General features: G+C 41.1%; 1 protein-coding gene across 1 annotated transcript in view; it reads left to right on the top strand.

Moving 5' to 3' along the window:
- Nucleotides 1–25,512, top strand: part of LOC129564503 (G2/mitotic-specific cyclin-B3) — a 65,794-nt gene extending 40,282 nt beyond the window's left edge. The window contains 5 exon segments of the mRNA XM_088834578.1: nucleotides 10,308–10,445; nucleotides 13,649–13,804; nucleotides 14,890–15,039; nucleotides 25,088–25,218; nucleotides 25,440–25,512. Coding sequence (XP_088690704.1) covers nucleotides 10,308–10,445; nucleotides 13,649–13,804; nucleotides 14,890–15,039; nucleotides 25,088–25,218; nucleotides 25,440–25,512 — 648 coding nt within the window.
- Nucleotides 25,513–26,312: the final 800 nt, after the last annotated feature.

The following is a 26,312-nucleotide window of genomic DNA, read 5'->3' on the forward strand; positions in this document are numbered from 1 at the left end:
TTATTCAGGGTCTTTTGTGTTTCCATACAAATTGTGAATTTTTTTGTTCTAGTGAGAACAATCCTATTGGTACTTTGTAGGGATTGCACTGAATCTGTAGATTGCTTTGAGTGGTATAGTCATATTCAATATTGATTCTTCCAATCCAAGAACATGTTATATCTCTCTGTGTCATCTTTTGATTTCTTTCATTAGTGTCTTATAGTTTTCTGAGAACATGTCTTTTATCACTTTAGGTAGGTTTATTCTTAGATATTTTATTATTTTTGTTGCTATGGTGAATGTGATTGTTTCCTTAATTTCTCTTTCTGATTTTTTGCTGTTAGTGTATAGGAATGCAAGGGATTTCTGTGTATTTTTATATCTTGTGAGTTTACTATATTTATTGATTAGCTTTAATAATTTTCTGGTGGCATCTTTAGGGTTTTCTATGTATAGTATCGCATCATGTGCAAATAGTGAGAATTTTACTTCTTTTCCAAACTGGATTCCTTTTATTTCTTTTTCTTCTCTGATTGCTGTGGCCTAGGACTTGCTAAACTGTGTTGAATAACAGTGATGAGAGTGGGCACCCTTGTCTTGTTCCTGATATTAGAGGAAATGCTTTCAGTTTTTCACCACTGAGAATAATGTTTGCTGTGACTTTGTCATATATAGCCTGTATTATGTTGAGATATTTTCCTTCTATGCTTACTTTCTGGAGAGTTTTGATCATAAATGGGTGTTGAATTTTATCTAAAACTTTCCCTGCATCTATTGAGATGATCGTGTGGTTTTTGTATTTCAATTTGTTGATACAGTGTATCACATTGATTTATTTGCATATATTGAAAAATCCTTGCATCCCTGGGATAAAGCCTACTTGATGTATGATCCTTTTAATGTGTTGTTGGATTCTGTTTGCTAGAATTTTGTTGAGGATTTTTGCATCTATATTCATCAGTGATATTGACCTGTAATTTTCTTTTTTTGTGTGGTTTTGGTATCAGGATGGTGGTGGTGTTGTAGAATAAGTTTGGAAGTTTTCCGTCTGCAATTTTCTGGAAGATTTGAGCAGGATAGATGTTAGGTCTTCTCTAAACTTTGGTAGTATTTGTCTGTGAAGCTTTTGTTTGTTGGAAGATTTTTGATTAGTTTCAGTTTCTGTGCTTGTGATTGGTCTCTTCATGTTGTCTATTTTTTGTGAATCATTTTGGACGATTATACTTTTCTAAGAATTTGTCCATTTCTTCCAGGTTGTCCACTTTATTGGCATATAGTTGCTCATAGTAGTCTCTTACGATCCTTTGTATTTCTGCATTGTCTGTTGTAACTTCCCCTTTTTCATTTCTAATTTGTCTTCTCCCTTTTTTTTCTTGATGAGTCTGGCTAATGGTTTGTCAGTTTTTTTATCTTCTCAAGCAGCTTTTAGTTTTATTGATCTTTGCTGCTGTCTCCTTCATTTCTTTTTATTTCTGCTCCGATCTTTATGATTTCTTTCCTTCTACTAACTTTGGGTTATTTTCTTTTTCTAGTTGCTTTAGGTTTAAGTTGTTTATTTAATGTTTTTCTTGTTTCTTGACGTAGGCTTGTATTGCTATAAACTTCCCTTATAAAGGGAAAAGAGAAAAAAAGAATAAAAACAGGAATCAAAAAAGGAGAGAACAATCAAGCCAATAAACAAACCCATAAGTGAAAAAGAATACTAAAAACTAGGCTAGCAAAAATATAAAATCAAAAATACGGAAAAAGTGCAAAATAAAAGAGTACTGCAAAAATAGGAAAAAATAAAATAAGTATTTAAATATAAGATGTTTTTAAAAGGAAAAAGATAAAAATTAAAGGAATAATAAAGAACAACATTAGAACAATAAAAAAGAATATATACACACATATATATGTGTGTGTACATATATACGTGTGTATATATATGTATATATATAGGGGGGTGGGTAATAAGAAGAATGTGCTCTAATTCCTCCATTGTCCTCTCCACAGAGTGAACACCAGCCAGTCTATGTACTGAGGAAGTCCTCCAATATTTCTAGGAACGTCTCTGGACCTGCTGTGGGGTCAGTTCAGTCTCAGATCTTGCCTTACTCTAGGATGTGCTTACTCCCAAAGCCCACAATTGCCTGCAAATTCCACAGTCTTAGGCTAATTGTGTGCATGAACTGTGGTGCTGGAGAAGACTCTTGAGAGTCTCTTGGACTGCAAGGAGATTCAACCAGTCCATTCTAGAGGAGATCAATCCTGTGTGTTCATTGGAAGGACTGATGCTGAAGCTGAAACTCCAATACTTTGGCCAACTCATGCGACGAGTTGACTCACTGGAAAAGACTCTGATGCTGGGAGGATTGGGGGCTGGAGGAGACGGGGATGACAGAGAATGAGATGGCTGGATGGAGTCACCAGCTAGATGGACATGAGTTTGAGTGAACTCCGGGAGTTGGTGATGGACAGGGAAGCCTGGCGTGCTGTGATTCATGGGGTTGCAAAGAGTTGGACACGACTGAGTGACTGAACTGAACTGAATCCGCTGCAGCTGTGAGTGCAGGAGTTTATTCCCTCCCTCCTCTTTGCTCATACAACCCCTGGTGCTCCGCTTTGATTTTAGACCTGCCTCTGCTTGTAGGCCTCCCTGTTGTGTCTGTTCCTCACCCAGATTAGTGGGGGCAAAGGTAGCAGCTTTTTAGGGCTCGTTTGCTCAGTTGGGCTATGGAGAAGGAGGGTTATGGAAACCACAGTTGGGGTGTTTGGGGAGTGTTTGCTGGGACTCAGGCCTGCAGGAAGTTGCTAAAGTCTGAGGCGGGTCATGTGCTCTCACACAGGAATTGGCCTTGAGTTGTATGTCCCTTGGCAAAGCCAAGCTGTTTAGGCTCCCCGGAAGGTGTGGACAGTAACCTTTGACTGCTTATGGCTTGGTGGCAGCTACTACCTCTGCGGTCAGGACCACAGTGGTGGCATTTAGTCCCTGTCTCAGGCACTCACCCTGGCTTTGAGGCTTTGTTAGTGGCCAGTCAGCTTGCAGTCTCACTCTGGGATTGTAAATTGCAGTCACATCTAGTTCCACCTCTGGCACTCTTGCTGGTTTGGCATACTTTGGTGGCGACCAGGCACACCTTCTTCTGGGGTCAGGCAGCTCACAGCCCTTGCTTATCTCACCTATGGCATTCTCGGAGCGGGGTTCCTGGGATCTGTGAGCTTGGGGAGTCAGGGGTTCTTGCGGCAACAAACTCTTGCCTCTCTGGGAGGCCCAGGTTTTTTCCTGGACTCCCTCAGCCGTGTTGTACTAGCTCCTCAGATTATCTGCATAGCATTCAACCCCAGTTCTCTCCCTGGCGCCTGAACCCTGAAGCCTGAACCTCAGCACCCAACCCCTCTCTTGCCACGGTGGGTGTGCAAGCTGCTTCTTGGCTGGGAAGTGCTGGCTGGCAACATCTCTGTGGTGAATTCTCTTTGTTTTGCCTTCTGAGCACCTATTGCTGCATTCCCCTTGAGGGTCTGAAGCTCCCCCCATCCCCACCCATGCTGGGGTGTCCAAATGTGCAGAAACTTCTCCTCCTTCATGGCTCCCTCCCTGGGTGCAGGTCCCTGTTCCAAACTCCTTTGTCTCTTTTTATCTTATCTTTGGCCCTACCACATTCTGAGGAGATTGGCTTGCCTTTTTGGAAGTCTGGGGTCTTCTGCCAGCATTCAGAATGTGTTCTGTATGAGTTGTTTCATGTGCACATGTATTTTTGATACATTTGTGTGGGGGATGGTGATCTCCCCATCTTCCTCCTCTGCCATCTTGAAAGTTGCACATCTAAGGTCTTATTATTCTTCTTGAGTCATTTTTGTAGTTTATATTTCCTTAAAAAATCATTGATTTCATAACATTACTATAGATTGCACACGGTATTTTTTTACAATCCTTTGTAATTATTTCTTTTCTCATTCAAAATGTGTGTGATGTGTTATCTCTCTCCCATGTATTTCCATGCCTTTTCCTCAGTTTTCCTCAAATAATATTGATTCAGTCCTCTGGTCAAAGAACCAGCTCATGGATAAATATATAACTCTTTTTTTTTAATGAAATTCATTACCATCTGCTTTCATCTTTTGTATTTTATTCTTATTTTATTAAGTTTTATTTGCTGTTTTTCCCTGGCAACTTAAATTGAGTGCTTAGTCTAATTTAATTTTTTCTGACTTCATAATAAAAGCCCAAAACTATATATTTTTTTCTAAATAAAGTTCTGACTATATCCTACAAGTTTTGAAAGATAGTATTGTAACTATCTTGTTTTTTCTCAATAATGTGCAATTTTTATTTTCCCTTTGAGCCAGGCTTTTTTCTTTAAGAATAATGCTTATGATTTTTTCAAATACATTGCTTGTCTTTAGTTTGTTTGGTTTATCCTTTTTTTGCCAATCTCTAGATTTATTGTATTGAGTATGTGACCTGAATGATAATTTCTGCTTTTTTTTAATTAATGAGATTTTCTTCATTGCTTCAGATATAATGGGTTTTTTGTAAATAGTTCACTGATGTTTGAAGAAAATATGTATTCTCTTTAGGGTACAAGAATCATTATATCAATTAATTTTGGCTTCATTATTATTGTATAATTTATATGCTAATTTATTTTTTTCTGCTTAACTTATCAAAGTCTAAGAGCAATGTGATAACCACCCATAATCATTGTTTAATTAATTTATCCTGGCATTTCTTCACCCCCTCCATCTTACCTTAACCACTCTGTTCTAAACAATTTTTTAAGCTACAATATTAATACATGTTTAAAATATGTGTGTATTCATATATTTGTGTATGTACAAAAACAACTGTTTTACTCTATCCTTATTTCTCAGAGATAGCAAGAACTTAGAATGTATCTTTTTTGTCTTGTCACTTCTATTAAGTTTTTGACTATCCTTTCTTTAAAAATGTTGAATTATATGAATAATACATGAATAATACATAGACGCATATATAAAAATATAGCTTTTTTACTGAGTGTGGGTTTTTTGATATCTTTTGTTGCATGAATAAGTCATGTGCCACTTGCTTTTTTCTCTTAATGAGTCTTAATAATCTTCCCATATAAGTATAGACCTAACTCATTCTTTTAAACTGCTAGATAATATTCTACCATATGGATATTGTTGTTGCTTACTTAACCAGCTCCTTTGGACCTGATCTGTTAATTGACCCTCAAGAAAGATAAGATAACCTGCATACTTTTAGTTTATTTCTTCTCCTGTCTTTAGTCAAAGCAGTCTAGACTTTTAGATTCAGATGATTATTTAATATAATACCTTCCCTATAAATAATTATTTTTACATGTCTATATGTAGATATGTTTTCCTTAATTTTATCTCGTATATTGTGGGTCCTTTCGCTCTAAAGTTTCAGTCTTTCTTTGGCTCAGAGAAAATTCTATTTATTATTTTTCTCTCCTTTTGATTTCCAGTGTGTGTGTATGTGTCTCTCCAAAATCTGTTCTCCTTGAGTCTCAAGTTTTTATTCATTATCCTCAACTTTCTTTTACCTCTCAGTTCTGGGAGAATTTCTTAAAGTGACCTTTGAATCATTGATTTGGTTTTTTTTCATAATCTAATATACTGTTCACTGCCTCTATTGCATTTTATTTATGTAGCTACTTTTATATTAGAAATTAGTTTTTCTAGATCTTGGAGTATTCTCTTTTCATAGATTCAGTGTCCTCTCAGATCTAGTTGAGAGTTTACTTTTTAAAAAAATTAATTAACTTATTTAAATTGGAGGCTAATTGCTTTACAATATTGTGGTGGTTTTTGCCATACATTCACATGAATCAGCCATGGGTGTACATGTATTCCCCGTCCTGAACCTCCCTCCCACATCCTTCCCCATCCCATTCCTCAGTGTCATCCCAGTGTGAGACAGCAAGAGACACAGATGTGAACAACAAACTGCTGGTAGAAGGTGAGGGTGGGATGATTTGAGAGAATAGCATTGAAACATGTATATTACCCTATGTGAAATAGATCGCCAGTCCAGGTTTGATGCATGAGACAAGGTGCTCAGGGCTGGTGCACTGAGAGTTTACTTTTAAAAAGTTTATTCTATATCTTTGGAGTGAAAAGATTTCAATACATAGACACTTGCTCTGGTTCCTCAAAGCACTTCTGTTTGAAAAATTGCTTGTTCTTTTTCATATATCTGGTAGATTTTCTCTGTTTATTCATTTTATAGAAGGTGGTCTTTGAGTTTTGGAACTTGGGATGAATTTTATCATATATGCTTCCTAACATATATGAATGTATACACACACATTTTAAACATATATTAAGTTCAACGTTAAGAGTAATCTTTCTATTTTCTATAGTTTTGATTGATTTATCACTTCCTTTTGATTCTTCATATCAATTTCCATATATGGAAAAGAGTTGTTTTTGAAGAATTGGGAGGATATGCCTGACAAAGGCAGTTGTGAGGGAGAGAACCTTGCTCCTATGATGAAAAGCTTCTCGTCCTCATTTTGTATAGTTGGTTGGAATTACCCACTCTTCTCTAACTGGCACAAAGTTTGGCTCCTGATTTGAAGCCTGATTCTGAGCAGTCAGAAAAACCATATCATGTGAAAAATGAAGTCGTTATTTGGTCTAGAATGAAGATGTATACGAAACATAATAACTAAAACAGTAGCTGAGGGGCTGTCACAAGAAGGGACTTGTTCCATGTAGTCCCAAGTGGTAGAGTTATGTTAGAAGAGTCTTGTCTCACATTGAAGGAAGCAAGAGTACTGTAACTGACACAGCTGCTAATTTAAATATTTATTGAGTCCACATTTCAACAATTCATTCAGATACTACCTACTCTTTGATGTTATCATTTGATAACGATGTACTGCATAGGTGGCAAGGTGCCTGTGTGAGGTACTGCAAGGAGGCTATGCATCCACTAGCTTTGTTGTTTGCTCACAAAGGCATCCTCAGAGAATTGCTGTTTTTCATTTTTACACTTTTTTTTTCTGTAATTATTTGACCTCAATTTCTTGACATTTAGATGTGATAGTCATTACTTTTCATCTGCATGAACTTTGCCCATCCCTTTCTTATATGTTCCTTCGGAAAATATAGTAGGCAGAATAAAATGCCTGCATCCTAACCCTCAGAATCTGAGTATGTTACCTTACATGGCAATGGGAAATGAGAGTATGGAATTAAGAATATAATCAGCTGAATTTAAGGTAGGGCAACTATACTAGATTATCCAAGTGGGCCCAATTATAATCACACATGTTCTTAAATGTGGAAGAGAGAGGAAGAGAGTGATGCAGTATGAGAAAGACTCTGCTGGCCACTGCTGGCTTTGAAGATGGAAGGGGCCACAAACCAAGGAATATGGGCAGTTTCTAGAAGCTAAAAAAAATTATCTACTAGAACCTTCAGAATGAAACATTTTGCCCCAATTTGCACTTTGATTGTTTTAGTCCAGCAAGCCCAATGGACTTATGACCACCAGATCTGTAACGTAATGAATCTGTATTGTTTTAAGCCCTAGTGAAACTTGCTCAGTCGTGTCCAATTTTCTAGGCCAGAATACTGGAGTCGGTAGCCTTTCCCTTCTCCAGGGGATCTTCTCAACCCAGGAATCGAATCCAGGTCTCCTGCATTGCGGGCAGATTCTTTACCAGTTGAGTCACAGGGAAGCCCAAGAATACTGGATTGGGTAGCCTATCCCTAATCCAGTGGATCTTCCCAATGCAAGGATCGAACCCAGGTCTCCCTCACTGCAGGTGGATTATTTACCAGCTAAGTGTGATAATTTATTGCAGAAGCAGTTGGAAACTAATAAAGCCAGATTTCTGAGAACATCCAGGCCATATCCCAGGGACAATAAGAAAAGCTTCATGGTATTTCTGTTATTCAGAAATGTAATATATCTATCGCTGAACCAATGTATTCAGCCATTATCTGGTAATTATTTGCCCATGCAGTTATACACCCATTTCTCCAGTGCTTTTTATGGACCTCCATTTGGCTATCTAGCCTCCGGTCAATAATATTAGCCAATGAAAAAGGAGGCCCAAAGAAGTAAATAAGCTTACATTAAGGGCGATTTCTATTCAGTAGAAAGAATTTTCTGTTAAAACCAGGTTCTGGTTTCTATTAAAGCCAGGTTATATTTGGAGGTTCTGTGGCAGAAACTGAGTAACTATTTGGTGGAGATGTTAGAGGGGATTCACACATTGATTAAAGTGTTGGACTGTTACCAAGTCCAAGCTCATTCTGCTTGCTGCACAATACAGTAAATCGGGAGATGAGGTGGTGGGGCAAGAAATAGTGACCTTTTTTCAGAAGGCTGAAAATCTGAACCATCTTGCCAGGGTCTGGATGCTAGTTTCTTTTATAAAACAAAACGTAGGTGAGCTTAGAGGTGAGAGATAAAGTAGAAGGCCATAAGTGGGGGAGGTGAGAGGTAAAGTGAAAGGCCATAAGATGTTGCAAATATTTCCTGGTTTCTGCCAGGGGGGATATGCTAATTTCTTCTTTCTGGTGGTCATTCACAGGTGGGCTGAGTCAGGATGTTTCCTTTGAGCTGAATTTATTTTAGTTCAACATTCAGGCCTGGGAGGGCTGCAGGATTCCTGGAGATGGGCCATTATGTATACTTTAAGCTATAGGCAACATCTCTTAACAAGTTACAAGTTAATCAACTTGTAGAATAAGGAATAGAATACAAAGGTTAAAGTAAAAGAAACAGACCCAACATGGAGTCACATTTGTTATTCCCTATTACAGGGCTAGTATATATTGTATTATTTTTGAATCCTAAGTACCCAAGGTATTGTGAGGAAGAAGCCTCAGTGAGAATTGTGTAGGACCACCCTGAGTGCAAATTGTGCCTACACACAGCTTCCAGGCAAGGTAAAAGCAGGCATGGAATCCAGCTAATATCCTTATTTGCTAAGCTGTGCATTCTGACTATGGGGTTGCTATGCCCTGTGGCAAGGGCACCTTTTGCTAATTTATATAAAAATATTGTCTACTTGATAAGATGTGTGCCTGTAGGGCTGCATTCACCCAGACAGACACCTTTTTTCTAATTTGCACAAAGATGCCATATGGGCTAGCACTAACTTTGGGACTAGGCCTATAGGAGACAGTTTCTTGGAGCTGGTGAAGGCAAGAATAAGGATAAATAAGAGAAAGAAGGAAAGGAAGGTTATGCTACTAATGCTTTAATCTCTTTCTGGCTTCTTTAGCCCCTCAGCTCACTTACAAACTGTGCTATTGGTACTTGCTCCCAGTCCATATATTCTAATAGCATATCTAGTTGGGAAGAGAAACTAATGAATGAATAAACTAATAAAGAAGTCCCTTTATTTCAGAGCTAAATAAACATCTCTTTTGGGAGTTCATTGTATGAGGTAATAGTGTTTTTTGTGTTGGTCTCAGCCTATCAATAACTAATGTCATGGCTGGACTACCCTCTGTGGTTTGTATTATGATAGCGAAACACCTTTCAGCAATAACCATAGGAAACTTAGAAAAAATACAGGTTTATTACTTACAGGACTTGGAAATTACACAGCACAGCTGGGTCCACATGGTGAGGTTGAGGTTGGAGGGAAGGAGAGAAAGAAACAACACACACGTAAACATGCAGGCCGGGGGTTCTGCTTTTACTGGGTCAGAGGTGGGGGCCTAGGGTTTCTGGTGCTCACTCTTTATTGGCAAATTTAAAACATAAGAGCAAGAATTTAAAGCCTGGGAAGAGAAAAAAAATCATTCCAAATGGTCAGTTATCAAAACCAACCAAGATCTCTAAAACAAAGAAGCCTCAATGGGGAAGGTGGCCTGGCTCATTATCTCGTCTTGTGGTTGGCAGTGTATTCATTGGACATAGCCATTCTTGAAGTAGATGTCTCTTTGAAGAGGATACTTTGGCAATCAAAACTTAAGCCAGGCGCTGGCATTACAAAAAGTCAATGCTTAGGGTTTACACTATAAATTAGCAAATGCGGAGAGCAAGAATCTAAGTTTTGGAGATGAAAGAGAGATGGTGTGTTCACTCAGGGTGCTCATAGAGAAGGCAGAGCATCTCCCTCTGATGTAAGATTTGTCTTTTACCCAAATGTGTAGGGATAGGTATTGCCAGGGGCCTCAGAGGCACTAGAGATACAGCCAGGCACCTAGCTGAAGCATGTCTTGCACTCATAGCAGTTTCAGCTGGCTAGGCCTTGTAGTTACAATGTCCTCAATACCACAGACCAGGTAGTTAGATCCATCTGGATATGGCTTTGGAGTTGGACAACATTGCAGATTCCTGCCTTGTTTGTGTATTCCTCCAGATGGCCTTTGAGATGAATCATGAGACCCTGTACTTGGCAGTGAAGCTGGTAGATCACTACCTTAGGAAGGTAATATGCGAGAAGGACAAGTTACAACTCCTTGGTTCCACTGCTTTTCTGATTGCAGCAAAATTTGAGGTGAGCCCAAATCCATGGGACTTGGAGAAAATTAATCAATTTCTGTCCAAGCCATGTATGTATGTATGCATGCATGTATGTATGTATGTACATTTACATATGTATGTATGTGTGTATGTATATAACATGCATGTGTATATATACTATATACATGTATATCACATGTATGCATGTATGTACATGTGCATATATGTGTATCTGTGTGTGTATACAATTACATTCATGAACACAATTAAGTTTTCCTATCAAATTTTTGTCTGTCTTCCATGGCAGGGAAGCTGGTGTTGGGTGCAAATGGTGGTGTATTTGTTTTCTGGCATCAACAAAGTTCTCCTGTTTCCTCTTTGAAAATGTGTGTATGTGGACACATTCCTAGTTAAACAAGTTGATCTTTTAAAAGCATTCTTCTGGACCATAATTTTGTGTCGTTGCCCCCTTTTCTTCTTCCAGCAACTCCATCTCCTTCTGGTGGAGTCTTGAATTCATGTATAAGGAAACATTTCCAAATCTAGGTGCTGGAAGCATTTAAGAGAAAATGGCCTGCTGTAGATGGTAGTGAGTCCACGTAAATTACTTTTGAAGTATTATTATAAAAGCAAGTAGCTGGCCATAATCCATCTAACTACTTTATCTGATTCTTTCCTCTTCCTCAGGTACTAAATGGTCTTGTTCAACTCTCATTTTTCCTTCAGATAGGCTAATAGTATAAAACCTTATGGTTTAGGAACAGAGACGTAGTAACTTCTACCGAGTGCAAAAACCTTTAGAACTGTGGATTTGTTTTTGTGTTCCCTCCTCAGCTGTATCCCTAAGTGGCTTTCCCATCCCTTCTTCACTCTCTTCTTCACTTGCAAGCTCCTACCTCGATCAGTACCTCCCTCTCTAATTCGAACTCTCCCTCCTTTGCTCCTTACCTGCTTCCTTCTTGTGCCAGTTCTGGCTCACATCCCCGCTCCTGGCTCTCACTCCATTTCCGCCCTTACTCTGCTTCTGTGCTCATTATACTTCCGCCCTTGCTCCATAGCTCCCTTCCTGTCTCCAGCCTTCTTTCAATTCCTTCCTTGATCCCTCAGTCCATGCTTTGGACACTCACTCCATGCTGAGCTCCCTCCCTCCCTCCATCTACCCTCCCACTCTTTTGCTCTTTCCAGCCCTCTTTTTCTCTGTCTTTCTCTTAATTACTCCCTCCCCTCCTCACTTGCTCCCTCCTTCCATGATCCTCTCCTTCCTACCCTGGTTCTTCCCCTCACTCCTTCATGCCTCCCTCCCTCCTACCACCTTCCCACCCTCCTACCCACCCAGTTTCTCCCTCCATCGTATGCTCCACCCTCCCTCCCTTTCCTTTGTTCACTCTCCTCTCCTTCCCTAGCTAACTCTCTTCCCTCTGTCACACATTCTTTCTCTTGCTCTTCCTTCTCTCTCCCTCCTGTCACTCTGCTGGTGCCTGCTCCCTTCCCTGTTTCTCCCCTCCCCCTTCCCCTCTTACCCCTTTCTCTTCTCCCCCTTCTTTTTCTTCTGGTTCCTTGTTTCCCCTCCCCACTTGCTCCTTCCCTTCCTATCTCCCACCCTTGCTCCATGGTACCCTGGTATCATGACTGACCCCCCCCCACCGCCACCACCTTAACTTCCTCCCACGCTCCTTCCCTGTTTGCTTTCTTTTTCTTTCTTTTCTCTCTTCTCCCTCCCTCCCTCGTTCTCCTGATGTTTTTTCTCTCTGGCCCATTTCCTTCCCTACTCTCTTACTCCCTGGTTCCCTTATTCCCCCTCTCTCCTTGCTCCCTCTCTGCTCAACTCCCTCTCACTCAGGCTTGTTTCTTGTTCCACTCCATCCTCTTTTCCTCCCTGGCCTCTTCTTTCCCTGGCTCTCTCTCCCTCATTCCTACCCCACCCTCCTTCCTGCTCTTGCTTCCTAACCTTCTTGCTTTACTTCCTCTTTCCCTTCCTCCTCTCTCACTCTCTCCCTTGTTCCCTGCTTCCCTCTCTAGCTCATTCCCTTCCCTGATCACTGGCTTCCTGGTTCATTCCCTTGCTCCCCTTCCTCTCTCTTTTTCCTTCTCTCTCTCCCTCCTCCTCCCTCTGCCTACCTAGGGATGTCCTTGTGGATTGAGCAAGTATTCCCTGCCTCAGCCTCAAGAGGGTTAAAAAGAAGCCAGCCAAGCACAAGAGGGAGGAGGAATGTGCAAAGTGCTCTTGTTATCAAATTTTGAAACCAGGAGTATCTGTCTTTTGGAGCATGAGTGTCTTCCCCTCACAAGATTGAGAAGTACAGAAAGACTTTTGCAAGGGGAGGTAAGGAGATGCTATGAGAAGAGAAAAAGGAAGGAGCCACTGGCAAGTAGAACAGTGGAAGGGAGGATTTCTTGTTCTGGACTTGTCACTAGGTGCTTGTGTGACCTCAAGCAAGTCTCTTTCTCTCTCTGGGCCTCAATTTCCTTGTCTGCAAACCCAGAGGATTGGTCCAGTTTGTGATCTGAAAATAAAGAAAGTTGTGAGAAGAATGCTGGAGTGGGCAGTGAGGTTCAGCTGGAGAAAAGATTCAGGGGTCTTCCTACCTCCTCTTCCTCACCCCAAAGCTAAATTTCAACCTGCAGAGGGCAGGACATGGGAAGGTGCTCCTGAATGGGGAGAGAGGTGTTGTTCTCACCCTCCATCTGCCCTGCATCTTCCCAATCTAGCCCCCCTTGCATATCCTCCCACCACCTTCAGTCTCTGCTTGGGTTCCCTCTGTGCCCATCTCTCTGTTTCGGTGCCTATTACCCCAACAGTGCCCCCTCCCAAACATCCTTATTCATTCCTTAGACTAGGAAACAAAGTGTGGGCTTATTTTCCATCTCTCGCTCCCCTTTTTGTGGTCTCTTTCCTTCCATTTCCCTCAGAGCAGGCCTTAGATTTCCCACTCCTGGCTCTCACTCATCAGAAGAGAGATCAGTGCTTCCAGTCCATGTGCTGTGCTGTACCACTTCCAGTGCTGTAAGAATCTACCCCGAAAGGCCTTGCCCTCTCTCCTCTTATGTCTTTGATTTTGTTTTTCAGATGGACTGCTCACATCAATGCTGGCTCTCAGAGCTACCCTGAAGGTTTATTCCAGGGAATGTTATATTACCTCCTATCATTCACCCCTTCTTCCCCTGCCTTTCATCTCCAAGCAGGGAGGAATGGGTTGTCTTTGACTGGTTGTGACTGCCTCTCCTCTCCATCCATAGGAGCACTGCCCACCTAGTGTGAATGACTTCCTATACATCTGCGATGATATTTATAAGAGAGAAGAGTTGATCACCATGGAAGCCAGCATCCTGAAAATCCTCAAATTTGATATCAACATTCCCATTGCCTATCATTTTCTGCGCAGATATGCTAGGGTAAGAGGGAGGAAGCACATCTTCATTTTCCCACTGCGGAGTTAGTCCCCTCCATTCCCAGAGTCGTTCCCTGAGTGGTAGGGAAAAGGACAACTGAGGATAGGAGAGTTACTTCAAGATACCCTCCTAGAATGGCGATCTTTATGGAGTGTGGTGGTGGTGGTGGGCAGAAAAAATTGCAGATTTCCATGGTATGCCTGTAAAGTTTTGAGGTGAGGGCAGAGTAGGGGAGGTGAAGAAGATTCTTTAATCAGGAGGGACACATGGGAAGTTTAGAGGAGATGCTAGCAAAGTTCTCTTCCTTCACCTGAATATTGCTTACAAGGGAAGTCACTTTGTAATTATTCACTTATTCTACAAGTGTGTTTTGTGGTAGGATTTGTGTGTATGTATGTACATATAAATATACATGAAAAGTGTTAGTCATTCAGCTGTGTCCAACTCTTTGTGACCTCATGGACTTAGCCCAACAGGCTCCTCTGTCCTTGCATTTCTCCAGGCAAGAATACTAGAGTGGGTTGCCATTCCTTTCTCAAGGAGCCAATCCAGGGACTGAAGCTAGGTCTCCCGCATTTTAGGCAGATTGTTTACTGTCTGAGCCACCATGGAAGCCCATAAATATATATATATGTGTGTGTGTATGTATATAATATATATGTATGTATTATACGTGTGTGTGTGTGTGTGTGTGTGTGTGTGTGTGTGTAGATTCAAACAAGAAAATATTTCTAGCCTGGAACCTGGTGCAAAGATAGTAATTGGAGGCCTTTGGCTTTTCAAAGGATGGCATATACAGAAAGGGGAGGTGGGAGTGTACCACAAGCACAGTTGGTATTTTGGCTTAAGACCCTAAAGATGGCAAATACCATTGCTGATTTCAGAATCCCCCCTCCTAAAGATTCTGTGCTTTAGGGACAGTGTCCTTAGGGACAGTGTCCTTAGTGTGAATCATGGTGGCAGAAGTACATCGCTCAGGCAGAGAACCATTAGGCCCAAGGTAGGATAACTGGAGTGAGTGCAGGGGTCATCTGCTTGGTGCCAGTGTTCTGAATTCATTGCTGAATCAGTCTTCTTCCTGCCTTTAGTGTGTCTATGCCAGCATGAAGACACTGACCTGGTCCCGCTTCATCTGTGAGTTGACCCTGCTGGAATATGACTATGTCCAAGAGAGGGCTTCCAAGCTCGCTGCTGCCTCCTTCTTCCTGGCCCTCTGCATGAACCAGCTCGGACACTGGGTAAACACTTGTGGGCAGTGGGGAAGACCGGGTAGGGATTTAAAAGCACAGGGTCAGCTCTGGAGGAAGTTATAAGTTAGGGTTGTGGGAAAATCTGTGACAAAACTGCTGCATATGTGCTGTTATGAATCCTTTAACATCTTGACCTCTTAGAGGCCTGGCTGCCTAAAGTTTTTCTGTAGCCCTGGTTTGAAGTATTTTATTTCATTTTTCTTTGTCACAGTACCATTTGTTCTAAAGACAGCTTACCTAAAAGCCCAATATCACAAAACAGACTAATGTGAAATTATTTTGATTGTGGCAGGGGGTGGGGTAGACCCACTTCTTGCCTTACCCCACGCCACCCATGCTCCTTGCAGTCCTCTCAGCAAGGTTGGCCCCCTACAGGTGAGCTCATTGGAACAGGATTTGGCAAGTACTGACCCAGAGAAAGTAACTGTCCGTGTACATAACAGGGGACTCAGACATATACTGTAGTACTCTTCTCTGAAGGGGAAGGCCTCCAAAGCCTCCTTCCCCAATACAAATAAAATGTATATTTGATGCTTTCTTAATTTTATGAAAAATTGTGAATAAAAACAACTTTAGAAAACTATGAACTTTTTGAGATGTAAATGAAATCCAAATAGAAGAGTGTGTTCACAAATGAGCATACTCTTCCCAACCTCCCCTAGGCCCCTCCAGCTTAGAAATTCTAGCACCACTACTGATGAAAGAACCTCTGTGTGCTGAGAAAGAACCCTAAAAGCGGTTGTGTGAACTTGGACAAGGCCCTGAAATGACAGACAGAGAAAACATTTAGTAAATGGCAGTAATGATGATGAAAAAGAATATGTAATAATGGTTAACATTTATTGAATGCTTAGATGGTGGTATAAACACTTTATGTATTAACTCACTTAATCTTTACAACAACCCTATGAAATCAACAGTATTCCCTATTGGACAGATAAGAAATAAGTTCCCATGTTTGGCCAATGAGAGGCAGAGCTAGACTTTGAGAGCTATGTATGAGTCTGTTCAAAGTATATACCTACTCTACAATCAGAATGGTTGTGGCCATAGCTCTGGAGTCATGATCCTGGAGGCCCTATGCTGACCCAGGCTTTGGATCCTGGGGAAGTTTGGTAGTCTTCAGGGAGGACGGTTGAGAGGCTCAGGGCAGCAAACTGCTTGCCAACCAGCATAGAAATATTTCAGCATTTTAATATTTGATATGGATGTAGTAACATCAGCTAAATGTCAGTCCTGATCTGAACCCAGGTAGTCTGGCTTCACAGTCCTCTACACTGTGTATGTATGTGTGTGTGTGTGTGTGTGTGTGTGTGTGTGTACTGCTATAGATGAGAAAGGCTCCACACAGAATGTTACTTTTGAGTTGGGTCTTGAAAGATGAGTAGGAACATGTGAGAAGGGACATTCTAGGCAGAGGGAAGAATGATTGAAAAGACGTGAAGACAATAAGGAAACAGTTTGATTTTGGGGAGGCAGATAAGATATTTCCAATGGATAGAGCAGAGAACATATTAACAGGGAATGGTGAGAGGTGAAAGCAGCATTCCAATGACTGTCCTTTGCCTGTCACAGTGGTTTCCAATATTCAGTAGAGCCCTGAGATTCCTGCAGAAGTATCTCAGGGGCATGTAAAAGGGAAAGGGATCCAAATTGGTGGACGTCTTATCCCCTGCCCCCAATTCCAGGTAAGATATTTGAAAAAAAAAAAAAAGTTCAGGGAGAATAATTTAAGACGTTTTAAGAAAACTCCTGCTTTGTAGAATAATAAATCTTCCTTTCTCTACCTGTGGAACTTCCATTAGACTTTGAGCACCTATTGTAGATGTATGCTTCTCTACAAAGCTTTATGTGGCTCTCCCAGACAAAAGTCATGGGTCCTACAGCTCTCTTCCTCTAGTGTCCCATGTTCCCTTCCCTGGTAGCACTTTCCACACATTTTGTAATTCTCTGTGTGAATGTCTGTCTCTCCCACTAGACTACAGACTCCTCAAGGGCAAGAGCCTTAGTCATCCTTGTATTCCCAGCATTGTATATGAGGCTTGGTTAATATTAATCCTAGCTCATATGGTATGGGTATATGCTAGACTCTGTTTCATGTGCTTAATGTATATTAACTCATTTAATCCTATTATGTAATTACTGTGACGATCCCCATTTGGCAGATTTAGAAACAGCAGTACCAAGAAGTTAAGTAACTGGTTCAAGGTCATGTTGTTAGTGGAGCTGGAATCTGAACCCTAGCAGCTTGCCTGCAGAATCTTTGGTCTTAAACACTCCGCTATACTCCTTTGGCCACATGCTAGGCATCCTTAAAGTTGAATGAAAAATAAATGCATGAAATGATAGCTGCTCGAGCCAGAGAGGAAGAACAACCTTAAATTCCTGTTGGCTGTTTTGTTGGGACCTCATGTTTGTCCTGAGGTTTGCCTAGCCATTGGCTCTTAACCTGATAGTGCGTAAGTTATAAAGTCTGTCCTGTTCTTGAATTCTTAGTGGATTTCAGTTTATTTATTTATTTTTTTAAATTTATTTTATTGGAGGCAAATTCAGTTCAGTTCAGTTCAGTTCAGTCACTCAGTCGTGTCCGACTCTCCGCGACCCCATGAACCACAGCACGCCAGGCCTCCCTCTCCATCACCAACTCCCGGAGTACACTCAAACTCATGTCCACAGAGTCGGTGATGCCATCCAGCCATCTCATTCTCCGTCGTCCTCTTCTCCTCCCGCACCCAACCTTTCCCAGCATCAGAGTCTTTTCCAGTGAGTCAACTCGTCGAATGAGGTGGCCAAAGTATTGCAGCTTCAGCTTTAGCATCAGTCCCTCCAATGAACATCCGGGATTGATCTCCTCTAGAATGGACTGGATGGATCTTACCTTACATTAATATATTGGTTGGTTTTGCCTTACATTGACATGAATCCGCCCTGGGTGTACATGTGTTCTCTTTCTTGAACCCCCCTCCCACCTCCCTCTTCTCCATATCCTCCCTTCATGTCATCCCCGTGCACCAGCCCCAAGCATCCTGTATCATGCGTCGAACCTGGACTGGTCACTTATGATAATATACATGCTACAATGCCGTTCTCCCCAATCATCCCACCTTCACCCTCTCCCACAGAGTCCCAAAGACTGTTCTATATGCCTATGTCTCTTTTGCAGTCTCGTATACAGGGTTCAGGTTACCATCTTTCTGAATTCCATATATATGCGTCAGTATACTGTATTGATGTTTTACTTTCTGGCTTACTTCACTCTGTATAATTGGCTCCAATTTCATCCACCTCATTAAAGCTGATTCAAATGCATTCTTTTTGATCACTGAAAAATATTCCATTGTGTATATGTACCAAAGCTTTCTTATCCATTCATCTGCAGATGGACATCTAGGTTGCTTCCATGTCCTGGCTATTATAAACAGTGCTGCAATGAACATTGGAGTACATGTGTCTCTTTCAATTCTGGTTTCCTCGGTGTGTATGCCCAGGAGTGCGATTGCTGGATCATATGGCAGTTCTATTTCCAGTTTTTTGAGGAATCTCTACACTGTTCCCCATAGTGGCTGTACTAGTTTGTATTCCCACCAACAGTGTAAAACGGTTCCCTTTTCTCCACACCCTCTCCAGCATTTATTGCATGTAGACTTTTGGATAGCAGCCATTCTGACTGGTGTGAAATGGTATCTCATTGTGGTTTTGATTTGCATTTCTCTGATTATGAGGGATGGTGAGCATTTTTTCATGTGTTTGTTAGCCATCTTTATGTCTTCTTTGGAGAAATGTCTGTTTAGTTCTTTGGCCCATTTTTTGATTGGGCCACTTAGTTTTCTGGAGTTGACCTGCAGGAGCTGCTTGTATATTTTGGAGATTAATCCTTTATCAGTTGCTTCATTTGCTATTATTTTCTCCCATTCTGAAGGCTGTCTTTTCACCTTGCTTAGAGTTTCCTTTGCTGTGCAGAAGCTTTTGATTTTAATTAGGTCCCATTTGTTTATTTGTGCTTTTATTTCCAATATTCTGGGAGGTGGGTCTTGGAGGATCCTGCTGTGGTTAATGTCAGAGAGTGTTTTGCCTACATTCTCCTCTAGAAGTTTTATAGTATCTGGTCTTACATTTAGCTCTCTAATCCATTTTGAGTTTATTTTGGTGTAAGGTATTAGGAAGTGTTCTAGTTTCATTCTTTTACAAGTGGCTGACTAGTTTTCCCAGCACCACTTGTTAAAGAGACTGTCTTTTCTCCATTTTATATTCTTGCCTCCTTTGTCGAAGATAAGATGTCCATAGGTGCGTGGGTTTATCTCTGGGCTTTCTATTTTGTTCCATTGATCTATATTTCTGTCTTTATGCCAGTACCATACTGTCTTGATGAGTGTGGCTTTGTAGTAGAGCCTGAAGTCTGGCAGGATAATACCTCCAGTTCCATTTTTCTTCTTCAAGATTGCTTTGTCTATTCGAGGTTTTTTGTATTTCCATACAAATTGTGAGATGATTTATTCTAGCTCTGTGAAAAATATTGTTGGTAGCTTGATAGGGATTGCATTGAATGTATAAATTACTTTGGGTAGTATACTCATTTTCACAATATTTATTCTTACAATCCATGAACACGGTATATTTCTCCATCTATTAGTGTCCTCTTTGATTACTTTCACTAGTGTTTTATAGTTTTTTATGTACAAGTCTTTTGTTTCCTTAGGTAGATATATTCCTATATTCTTTTCGTTGCAACAGTGAATGGAATAGTTTCCTTAATTTCTCTATTTTCTCATTATTAGTGTATAGGAATGCAAGTGATTTCTGTGTGTTGATTTTATATCCTGCAACTTTACTGTATTCATTGATTAGCTCTAGTAGTTTTCTGGTAGAGTCTTTAGGGTTTTCTGGTAGAGTCTTTAGGGTTTTCTGTGTAGAGGATCATGTCATCAGCGAACAGTGAAAGTTTTACTTCTTCTTTTCTAATTTGGATTCATTTTATGTCTTTTTCTGCTCTGATTGCTGTAGCCAAAACTTCCAGAACTATGTTGAATAGTAGTGGTGAGAGTGGGGACCCTTGTCTTGTTCCTGACTTTAGGGGAAATGCTTTCAGTTTTTCACCATTGAGGATAATGTTTGCTGTGTATTTGTCATATATAGCTTTTATTATGTTGAGATATGTCCCTTCTATTCCCACTTTCTGGAGAGTTTTTATCATAAATGGATTTGTATTTTGTCAAAGGCTTTCTCTGCATCTATTGAGATAATCATATGATTTTTATTTTCAGTTTGTTAATGTGGCGTATTACGTTGATTGATTTGTGGATATTGAAGAATCCTTGCATTCCTGGGAGGGATAAAGCCCACTTGGTCATGATGTATGATCTTCTTAATATGTTGTTGGATTCTGATTACTAGAATTTTGTTAAGGATTTTTGCATCTATGTTCATCAGTGATATTGGCCTGTAGTTTTCTTTTTTGTGGGATCTTTACCAGGTTTGGGGATTAGGGTGATAGTGGCCTCATAGAAGGAGTTTGGAAGTTTTCCTTCCTCAGCAGTTTTCTGAAAGAGTTTGAGTAGAATAGGTGTTAGCTCTTCACTAAATTTTTGGTAAAATTCAGCTGTGAAGCCGTCTGGACCTGGGCTTTTGTTTGTTGGAAGCTTTCCGATTACTTCTTCTATTTCCGTGCTTGTGATGGGTCTGTTCAGATTTTCTATTTCTTCCTGGTTCAGTTTTGGCAAGGTGTACTTTTCTAGGAATTTGTCCATTTCTTCCAAGTTATTCATTTTATTGCCATATAATTGCTGATAGTATTCTCTAATAATCCTTTGTATTTCTGTGTTGTCAGTTGTGATCTCTCCATTTTCATTTCTAATTTTATTGATTTGGTTCTTCTCCTTTTGTTTCTTGATGAGTCTGGCTATTGGTTTGTCGATTTTATTTACCTTCTCAAAGAACCAGGTTTTGGCTTTGTTGATTTTTTCTATGGTCTCTTTTGTTTCTTTTGCATTTATCTCTGCCCTAATTTTTATGATTTGTTTCCTTCTACTAACCCTGGGGTTCTTCATTTCTTCCTTTTCAAGTTTCTTTAGATGTAGATTTAGGTTATTTAGTTGACTTTTTTCTTGCTTCTTGAGGTGTGCCTCTATTGCTATGAACTTCCCCCTTAGCACTGCTTTTACAGTGTCCCAGAGGTTTTGGGTTGTTGTGTTTTCATTTTCATTCATTTCGATGCATATTTTAATTTCTCTTTTGATTTCTTCTATGATTTGTTCATTATTCAGCAGTGTGTTGTTCAGCCTCCATATGTTGGCATTTTTAATAGTTTTTCTCTCGTAATTGAGATCTAATCTTACTGCATTGTGGTCAGAAAAGATGCTTGGAATGATTTCAATTTTTTTAAATTTACCAAGGCTAGATTTATGGCCCAGGATGTGATCTATCCTGGAAAAGGTTCCGTGTGCGCTTGAGAAAAAGGTGAAATTCATTGTTTTGTGGTGAAATGTCCTATAGATATCTATTAGGTCTAACTGGTCTATTGTATCATTTAAAGTTTGTGTTTCCTTATTAATTTTCTGTTTAGTTGATTTATCCATAGATATAAGTGGGGTATTAAAATCTCCCAATATTATTGCATTGTTAATTTCCCCTTTCATACTTGTTAGTAATTGTCCTACATATTGCGGTGCTCCTATGTTGGGTGCATAAATATTTATAATTGTTATATCTTCTTCTTGGATTGATCCTTTGATCATTATGTAGTTTCCTTCTTTGTCTCTTTTCACAGCCTTTGTTTTAAAATCTATTTTATCTGATATGAGTATTGCTACTCCTGCTTTCTTTTGGTCTCTATTTGCGTGGAATATCTTTTTCCAGCCCTTCACTTTCAGTCTGTATGCATCCCTCGTTTTGAGGTGGGTCTCTTGTAGACAACATATATGGGGGTCTTGTTTTTGTATCCCTTCAGCCAGCCTTTGTCTTTTGGTTGGGGCATTCAACCCATTTACGTTTAAGGGGATTATTGATAAGTATGATCCCGTTGCCATTTTCTTTATTGTTTTGGGTTCGAGTTTATATACCCTTTCTGTGTTTCCAGTCTAGAGAAGATCCTTTAGTATTTGTTGGAGAGCTGGTTTGGTGATGCTGAATTCTCTCAGCTTTTGCTTGTCTGTAAAGCTTTTGATTTCTCCTTCATATTTGAATGAGATTCTGGCTGGGTACAGTAATCTGGGCTGTAGGATATTTTCTTTCATCAGTTTAAGTATGTCTTGCCATTCCCTCCTGGCCTATAGAGTTTCTGCTGAAAGATCAGCTGTTATCCTTATGGGGATCCCCTTGTGTGTTATTTGTTGTTTTTCCCTTGCTGCTTTTAATATTTTTTCTTTGTGTTTGATATTCATTAATTTGATTAATATGTGCCTTGGGGTATTTTGCCTTGGGTTTATCTTGTTAGGGACTCTCTGTGTTTCTTGGACTTGGGTGATTATTTCCTTCCCCGTTTTAGGGAAATTTTCAACTATTATCTCCTCAAGTATTCTCTCATGGTATTTCTTTTTGTCTTCTTCTTCTGGGAGTCCTATGATTCGAATGTTGGTGCATTTAATATTGTCCCATATGTCTCTAATACTGTCCTCATTTTTTAAAATTCTTTTTTCTTTTTCTGCCTCTGTTTCATTTATTTCTACAATTCTATCTTCTAGCTCGCTTATCCTGTCTTCTGCCTCCATTATTCTACTCTTTGTGCCCTCGAGAGTGTTTCTGATCTCATCTATTGTATTATTCATTGTATATTGACTCTTTTTTATTTCCTCTAATTCCTTATTGAACATTTCTTCCATCTTCTCAATCCTTTTCTCCAGTTTATTTATCTGTAACTCCATTTTGCTTTCCAGATTTTGAATCATTTTCACAATTAAAATTCGAAATTCTTTATTGGGTAGGTTCCCTATATCTTCCTCTTTTGTTTGTGTTGGTGGGCATTTATCCTGTTCCTTTACTTGTTGGGTATTTCTCTGCCTCTTCATCTTGCTTATATTGCTGTGTTCGGGGTGGTCTTTCCGTCTTCTGACAGTTTGTGGAGTTCTCTTTATTACGTAGTTTCCTTGCTGTGTGTGGGGTTGGATGGGTGATTTGTCAAGGTTCCCTGGTTAGGGAAGCTTGAGTAGATGTTCTGGTGAGTGGAGCTGGATTTCTTCTCTCTGGAGTGCAATAAATTGTCCAGTAATGAGTTTGAGATGTCAGTGGGTTTGGGGTGGCTTTGGGCAGCCTGTATATTGAAGCTCAGTGCTAGTCTCCTGTGTTGCTGGATAGCTTGCGTAGTATGTCTTTCACTGAAACTTGTTGACCCTTGGGTGGTGCCTGGTTTCAGTGTATGTATGGAGGCATTTGATGAGTACCTATCAATTAATGTTCTCTGGAACAGGAGATCTCTGGCGTTCTCAGGATTTGGCCTTAAGCCTCTGCCTCTGGTTTTCAGTCTTATTCTTGCAGGAGGCTCAGGGCTTCTCCCTCTGTTACTTCCAAGGCAGTTCCTTCTGTTGAAAAAGCTCTTCTGTTTTCTGGTCTCCTCAGTGTCTAATTCCTGTCCTGACACCAGGATGCGGTGGTGGACACTTTTTTTTCTCCCCGGCTCTCCCATTCAGTCCTGCTATGGGGAGGGAGGAACAGCTAACAAATATCCCTGGTGTCTGTGGGGAGTGCTCGCGGTGTCTCGGCTACACTGGGAATGCTCCCGCTCGAGGCGTGTGTGCTTTCCGTTTATGCTGCTTAGGCTTTAGTTTGCTCTGCTGCGAGCTGTCCGCAGCTGGTGCTGGGTTGCATGCAGTTCCCAGGTCTGAGTGGCTCAGGTTCAGGTCCTCGGGTACTCGACAAAGGCGCAGACTTGGCTGGGTCTGCGTTTTATGCCTTCCCCGGTCCTAGCAGCTCAGGTGACCAGGCATTTAGCGAGCGCGGTCACTGCGACTTATCGCCTTCCCGGTCCCTGCCACTCGGTTTTCTGGGGGTACAACTGGCACACTTTCTCAGGCGGATATCGACCGGCCCCAACCCAAGAAGTCCTGGCCAGCAAGGAAGCCTGCCTGCAGCTTGGCACGGGAAGCCTCTCTGGGGCCGCGTCTGCCCCCGCCCCGCCGCGGGCTGCCCTCCCCGCCCACATCGGTGGGGGCTGGGGCTGGGCCGCCCGCTTCCGGCTCGCTCCGCTCAGCCCGGTTCTGTGGGCGGAGCTGGCTTGGGGCTTTTTTCACAGGCTTTTTCCAGCCCTCTCGCCCTTTAGCTTCAACCTCTGCTCTGGTATCTTAAGTTCGAGCCCTCAGTTTTCCCTGGGATGTTCAAGCCCGGTTCTCCCTCTAAGCGCTGCTGCCGGGGCCTCCCTGCCCAGCCCCTGCCTGCTAGTGAGGGGCACGGGCGTCTGTGCTGCTTCTCCGCTGAGAGTTTCCTCTGGGCACTTAGTCTGTGAGTTTTAATTATTTATGTCTTTTGTCTCCCAGTTATGCGGCCCTCTGAGTTTCCACTCGCCAGTGTTTCCAGGTGTTTGGAAACTTCTCTCTCTTTTTTTTTTTTTTTTAAGCCTCCCTTCCTGGGACAGAGCTCCCTCAGTCTTTTGTCTCTCTTTTTATCTTTTTATCTATTTCCTACCTCCTTTCCTCGACTATGGGCTGCTTTTCTGAGTGCCTGATGTCCTTTGCCGGTATTCAGAAGTTTTTTTGTGGGATTTACTCAGCGTTCAAATGTTCTTTTGTTGATTTTGTGGGGGAGAAAGTGGCTCGTCGTCCTATTCCTCTGCCATCTTCCCATGCTCCCCCGATTTCAGTTTAAATACCTATGACTGGGCCTTGTATCCATCTGGTACATATGGATATAGCCATTCCACTAGCTTGCAGATAGAACATATTTTTATAGGTAGAACCCTATAATTATTGGCCGGTATCTGTGCTGTATGAGTCTGAATTGTTTGACTATCTTCCCTGCCTGTACTATGGATAGGAGGTTTGGACTTGGGTGTTGGAGACAGGAAGGGTCTGCTTCCTGTCATAAATGTCACTGTTCGTGTTGTTTCTTCCAGGCTCCTATCCTGGAGTATTACAGTGGCTACAAGATTTCTGATCTTCACGCCTTGGTCAGGCAACTGAACATCCTACTGACTTTTTAGTCTTGCAATAGGCTCAAGACTGTACGCTCCAAGTATTCGCACTAGTAAGTATCAGTTTCCAGTTGAGGCTGGTTTATGCTTCATCATGGGGAAGCCCAGACTAACCTCACTTAAGGGGAAGGAAGGATTCAGGTACTTTTTTACCTTATTTTCTGTTCCAGAGTTAAAGCAAGATAGGGAACCAAGGGCGAGTGTCTCACTTATTCCATGGATCCTCCTTGCTTTGGCCTATTTCACACTGAGCAAACCCCTCTTCCTTTTGCAGGATCTTCTTTGAAGTCACCAAAATCCCACCCTTGGACATGTTGACACTGGACAAAATTTTGAGGTGTTGCTAATTCTGCGGCCAAGGGTCTGGTACTTTGGCAGCAGCCACCAGGGCTGGGCAGATGCATAAATAGGCTGTATTTATTCTGTCTTTGGATTTGTCTTTTCATCACTTTTCCTCATTTTTATACTGTTTGTCTTTTCCCAAACTGAAAATGTTGTAAATATTTAAGTTTTTGTTTTATAAAAGAAAAGAAGTTGTTGTAATATTTCATTATAACTTTAATAAAAATGACGGTTGTTGTTGTTAAAATGACTCACTGCCTCTTTATTGCTCAGGAGCCCCATACGTAGCCCACAGATATATTTTCCCCTGCCTAGTAAAGGCTGTGCCTCAGGGTCTGGCTTATCCAGTTTCCCTCTCTATTTAAAGGCCTTCTCTTCAAAGGAAGAGGAATTGAGCTATGTGTACATTGATGGATGAGTCTGTAGAAGGAGCACCCTGGTGCTGGGAGAGGCAGTTCAGAGAGACCCCTTACAGACAGACAGGCCTCAGGGTTCAGATCTGGGGCAACAGGATGTGTGGCCCAATATCAGTTCCCTTTTAAGGTTGCCTGCTTTCTTTGCTTCTTCCTACATGAGGAAAAGGTAGGGATTAGGATTTTCACCGAAATGAACCTCTACTTTAGCAGTTAGGTGACTTTCTAGAGTCTAAATTTGAAAAAAAAAAAAAACCTTGGTGTGGTACACCGAAATCTCTTTTGGTCCTTCAGTCAAGAGGAGAAATTTCCACTAGTGAAATCTGCAAGATATCCCTTGAAAGGAAGCATCAACCACTTGCTCAGTCCTTCCTTCATAAAGCTTTCAGGAG

This window comes from Moschus berezovskii, unplaced genomic scaffold (assembly GCF_049115385.1).
Source record: "Moschus berezovskii isolate FMDL1 unplaced genomic scaffold, NW_MosBer_1.0 29, whole genome shotgun sequence".
NCBI lineage: Eukaryota > Metazoa > Chordata > Mammalia > Artiodactyla > Moschidae > Moschus > Moschus berezovskii.